Below are 5,123 nucleotides of genomic sequence, written 5' to 3'. Positions count from 1 at the left end.
ATGTTTTTAAGTGCAGTACTAGCCATGATTCATCACATTCAGGAGTTGAGAGCACGATTGCCAAGGCTTCCAAGTTAATTAAAGAACTTTCTTCAAATCCGATTGCCCAAACACAGATGTATACAAGAAGGAAAGGGAAGAGTTCAGCAAGGAGAGAGAGCTCGAGGCAGTTTCATAGAAATTTGGTATGTATCGATTACTACCAGCAACCAAGTCACACTCTTCGTCAGCATAATAAAGTTTTCGAAGGTTTCATTACCTTATCCAGCTCTATGACCGAGTCTATTGTCCGGAAGGAAATAATCGAGAAATTAAAGGACAAGGATTACATGTTTTATAATTTTGACACCCTTACTAGTAATGATTTTGAGTTTGTGAAATGTGTTAACAGGCATATTTTTGTCCCTGATGGTGCTACAGCTTATGATGGCAATGGGATAATGTCACTCTACCGAAGTGGGAGTTCTATATACATTAGACTTACTCGTCCCTTTTCAAAAGCAAGTTATTCATCATAAATTTGTCTGTCATTATTATCAATTTTTCTCTTCATAGCATGAACAGAGCAGTTCGAGTAATTCATCTGTTACTGAAGCCTCTCAGTCATCACCACTACTTTTAGTGTCTGTGACAGCTCCTACTATATTGTCACCTACCTCAACTATGCTAGCTCAACCGTCGAGTTTATGTGTGTCGCCATCAGTTCATGCACCTACTAATGTTTCAGCCTCTAATGTCAATGATGTTGTTGTGTCTCCATCCGTTAATCTTCCTGTTGATGTATCTGCATCTCCATCTGCTACTCTTTCAGTAATGCCATCTGTTTATGCTCCCACAGCTGTGTCAGTATCTTCACTTAGTAGTGCACCTGTGTCATACCCACCTCAGTCTGTTCAAGTGTCACCTTCTATCAGTGCACCAACAAATGTGTCTGTACTTACTACTCCTTCAACTCTTCATCCTCAATTTAATGATCCACAACAGTATGTTAAGGCTACCATACACCATGAAACTTGTTTTATGATGTATGGTAGCCTTTAGCTAATTAATGAATTATTACATTTATAATACAAAATAATTTTTTAAGACCATATGAGCTACTCTAGATTGTTATCAATAGGGAATATATTGAAATACTAAGTGACAACAGTGATGAGTTGACTATTGAAGATAGTAATGTTCAACTAGCTATTGAAGAAAGCGTTTCATACAGGTAATTGTTATAAATATTAAATTTGATTAGTTTTTTGATTTTTGTGCAGGTTACAAAATGATCTTACTCATTTTGATAGTGTCGAAGAATTACTTAAACATCACGCTTTAATGAAGTGTTTTGTGGCAGTAATCCCTGAAGACCGGCAGAATATAGTTGTAAGGCGCAAACACATTTGGAATGATGTGAAAAGGTCTCTCAAGCGTCCAGGTTTTAATGATAATATTGGCCTTCTCATTAATTTCATTGGTGAGGATGCACATGATGCTGGTGGACCAAGACGAGAATTTTTTCGCCTAGTCATGTCTAGTATGAGTCGTGATGGAAACCTTTTCACTGGTCCTCCTTCTAATAAGACTCTGACACACAATGTCATTGCCTTGCAAAGAAATGAGTTTCATATATGTGGCCATTTGATCGCACTATCATTGTTATATGGTGGTCCTGCACCCAATTTTCTTTCTAAGTCAGTTGTTGCTTACTTATTAGATGAGCCTTTAGACACAACAATGATTGAAGATATTCCCGACTCTGACATACAGTCATCTCTTCATAAAGTATAGCATAATTTTATTATTTAAAAATAATTATTATTAATTATTATAATGAATATTTCTATAGTTGCTAGATGCAAGTTCTAGTGAAGAATTACGAGCTCTTTTTAACTCCTCTGAATTTGACTTTCGTTTTGATGCTGGTGTCACCATTTCAGTCTCTGCTGTGAAAATTGAAGAGAAGGAAGAGCTAATACTTGCATTTGTCAACAACTACCTGATATATTCTTGCAAAGGAGAGTTAGATCAGTTCAAAAATGGTCTGAAGAGTTTAGGAATTCTTGAACTGCTTCAGCAATATCCTACTCTAATGAAACCTTTGTTCGTGTATTCTAAGGAACCATGTATGAAAGCAACAACATTCCTTAAGATGTTTACTATTAAGTGGTCACCAGAAGGGAGTAACACAAGGGAATCGGAAGAAGCAGTCATTTATTGTTGGACAAATTATGTACACCAATGTGCAGGTACATGTATGAAGTTGTTGTCTACATGTGATTTATTAATATGTATGTTGTAGGATCTGGTCGCCAAGTTGGTGAAGTAGCTGTAAATTTATCAAGCATATTAATTTTTGTCACAGGTTTGGATTGTATACCTGCTCTAGGGTTTGCTAGTCCTCTGGAAATTGAATTTATAAAAGACAATGATAAAGGGAGGTTGCCATCAGCCTCCACATGTACGCCAGCGCTATACTTACCTCTTTCATTGACAGATGAAGATATTTTTTTTGAAAGAATGGACACAGCAATTATTGGAGCACAAATGTTTGGTGTTCCATAGCAAGTATAATTATTCCAAGTGTTATGTTAAGCACTGAATTCACTTTTCACTATGTTTATATTTAATCAGTATGATTTTCAATAGACTCTACTTTGTCTTTATCATTCTTTGTTATGATATCCCATTTTCTTTGACCAATCATGTTCATTATTGTCAAAAAAAATCATCAATATTTTACACATTGTTTCTTAAAAAATCATAAACATTAATATAATGGTCTAATCCACCACAACTTGAATTAGCTAGTGGTTGAAATTGAGATCTGAGTAATTGTTCCTGAGCAGCACTTAAACTGATAGAAATTCGTGGAACTTCTACCCTCCCCATATCAAAAGGACTTGGTCTACCTTCTTCAGCACCATAGTCAGTGTCAATATCACAATCAAAGTTGCACTCTGACAGTCCTTGTAACCAGAGTTGATTTGGAGTAAACCCATGCTCTGATCGAAGAGGATGACTATTCCAAGAACATTTAAATTCCTTAAGTTGTTTGTTTAATCTGGGAATGAATACATAATGAAGTGCATATAACTGTAACTCATTTGTTGGTGAAAGTAAGTTCATTTCTTCCATTTCATAAAAGAGTGCATAAAAAATGTGGCACACACAGCGAAATGTGTCACGCCATAAGCGCTCTATACGCTGATTGTGTACACTTGGGCCAGCTATATGACTTCCTCTCCCAGTTCCTCGAACAGTCAACATAGCTCTTGCAACATCATAATTCTCACCCCCCTTATCAGACCTAACTCTAGATGGCCAGCCATGTTCAGTGGCTGCTTCCAGAAATAAATTGAGGACTGTATTGGCCCTATTATTATCTGAAGCATGTATATAAATCACTTTCCTAGAGTAGCCATCAATGCAGCCATGGACTACAATTCTCCATCGGATGAGGCAATGCAAACCATCAATATGCCAAAGAGCATTAGAAGATGGTACACGGTATACACGCCGGCAAACAGTATGTGAAGATCTATTCTGGACAGCTGTTTGGCAAACACGAAGTAGACTCTCTCGTACTCTCCTTCGAGGAACGAAAATATTTAAACTCCTTAACTGCCCCCACACCATGACTATACCATTATTTGGTGACTGAAGATAAATCATTTGCACAACAGAATCAAGTTCCAGATCATTTATTGATGCTGAAGCAGCGTGCTGTGTTACTATACCTAATTCCTGTGCTCGACGCCACAAAGTAGTTCTTGAGATCATCAAAGTATCAGCACACTGCTGCCATGTATAGCCCATTTCTCTTAAAAATTCAAGCTGTAAAATTAATCAAAAATAAAAATAAATAAAAAAAGGCTTTCTGTATTTAATTGTTTTAAGTGTTATTAGTATAATTTTACTGAAAGTAGCGGACTTTTTTAGTACTGGTATGTAGTTTATAATATTTCATTGTTGCATTAAACACATGATTTTAGTATAAATTTAATCTATTTGCTGTAACATTAGTTTAGTACAAATGAATTGCTATACCATGCCTAGGGTTGGGGTATATGAACACTTTTCTACGACTAACCAGTTCTATATTTATAAGAACTTTTGGCCTTCCAGATTGTGGAGGTTGGCTACTTAATTGCAAAAATCGGGTCTGCCACAAGATCAAAAGCTGGCTAATAACAGACTGCAACTCAATGCAAGTATTGTAATATGTGATGCTGTCGTTAGTCATTGGCAAGCTTGCCACAAAAGCAACAAAATCATCCATCATCTCCAAACAAATCTCAATCCTGGTTATCATAGTGTCAACAACTTGAGCAGATGAAGAGTTAATTTGCCTGCATCCACTAATAACACTTTCAATTTCAACAAACAAATCCATCACCAACAACAGTAGATATAATTCTAAACGACAATATCATCAATTACACAGACCACACCTTAATCACACACCTCATGTGTCTATTATTAATAATGATGGTTAAGTTACGCGCGTATTTCTGCCAATTTAACGCGCGTTATAATGGTGACCCGCGGGACAATTTTAACTATGAAAGTGCCTCGCGGAATAATGCATCTCTTATACACGGGAGTGAATAAGAAGGAATTTTGAAACATTTGGTTTGCCATAAGTGAGAAGACGGTGAGTCTCCTCTGAGACGTCCATAAGTTGCTCAAAATCCTCCTCGTCCTCAGACGAGTATATTTCAGTTATGCTGGTATGGGAATATCGCTTCCTAAGATGTTGTCCTGCTCGCTCCTTAGATCTGGACTGGGGACTTCTAGAACGGCCAGGCGATTTTCAACCTTCTTCAACTCACATTGAGCTTGGTCCTTCTTTTTCAAGTCTTCAACATCTGTTGTTAGGTCAGAAAGTCTGCTGTCTAAACCTTTGACCTTGTCCAAGGTGTCTTTTAGAGACATATTTGCACGTGCTTCTGTAAGAGAGCTAAGAAAAAGGCCAAGGATGGCAAGGAAGATGGCTGAAGCAGGGGCTTATATAGTGTGGCAAGTGGGCGGATGGGCGGACCAAAAGTTATTACAATTAGTTATTTAACTACAAATTAGCTGTAAGCTAAGAAAACTGCCAAACACAGTTGATATGTGAGACTGAGCCTTCTGAA

The 5,123-nt window shown here is 37.1% G+C and overlaps 2 protein-coding genes across 4 annotated transcripts; one reads left to right on the top strand and one right to left on the bottom strand.

The window, feature by feature from the left end:
* Positions 1-6: 6 nt before the first annotated feature.
* On the top strand, positions 7-2,615 carry LOC109587671 (G2/M phase-specific E3 ubiquitin-protein ligase-like). 3 transcript variants are annotated; one of them, XM_020003890.1, is made up of 5 exons: positions 7-983; positions 1,121-1,213; positions 1,263-1,770; positions 1,835-2,234; positions 2,375-2,615. In XM_020003890.1, the coding sequence occupies exons 1-5, from the start codon at positions 664-666 to the stop codon at positions 2,548-2,550; spliced, it is 1,497 nt and encodes a 498-aa protein (XP_019859449.1). In that variant the 5' UTR covers positions 7-663; the 3' UTR covers positions 2,551-2,615. The 3 variants fall into 3 exon arrangements, with proteins under 3 accessions (XP_019859449.1, XP_019859448.1, XP_019859447.1); XM_020003889.1 differs by having other exon boundaries at positions 2,351-2,615; XM_020003888.1 differs by having other exon boundaries at positions 2,288-2,615.
* Positions 2,616-2,674: 59 nt separating this feature from the next.
* On the bottom strand, positions 2,675-4,528 carry LOC109587672 (uncharacterized). Its single transcript, XM_020003892.1, has one exon. It carries the CDS (start codon positions 3,802-3,804, stop codon positions 2,725-2,727), a length of 1,080 nt encoding a protein of 359 aa, XP_019859451.1. The 5' UTR covers positions 3,805-4,528; the 3' UTR covers positions 2,675-2,724.
* Between the last annotated feature and the right edge of the window lie 595 nt (positions 4,529-5,123).

This window comes from Amphimedon queenslandica, unplaced genomic scaffold (genome assembly GCF_000090795.2).
Source record: "Amphimedon queenslandica unplaced genomic scaffold, v1.1 AMPQUscaffold_12489, whole genome shotgun sequence".
Classification (NCBI taxonomy): Eukaryota; Metazoa; Porifera; class Demospongiae; order Haplosclerida; family Niphatidae; genus Amphimedon; species Amphimedon queenslandica.
This window is presented reverse-complemented; position numbering and strand designations above follow the sequence as displayed.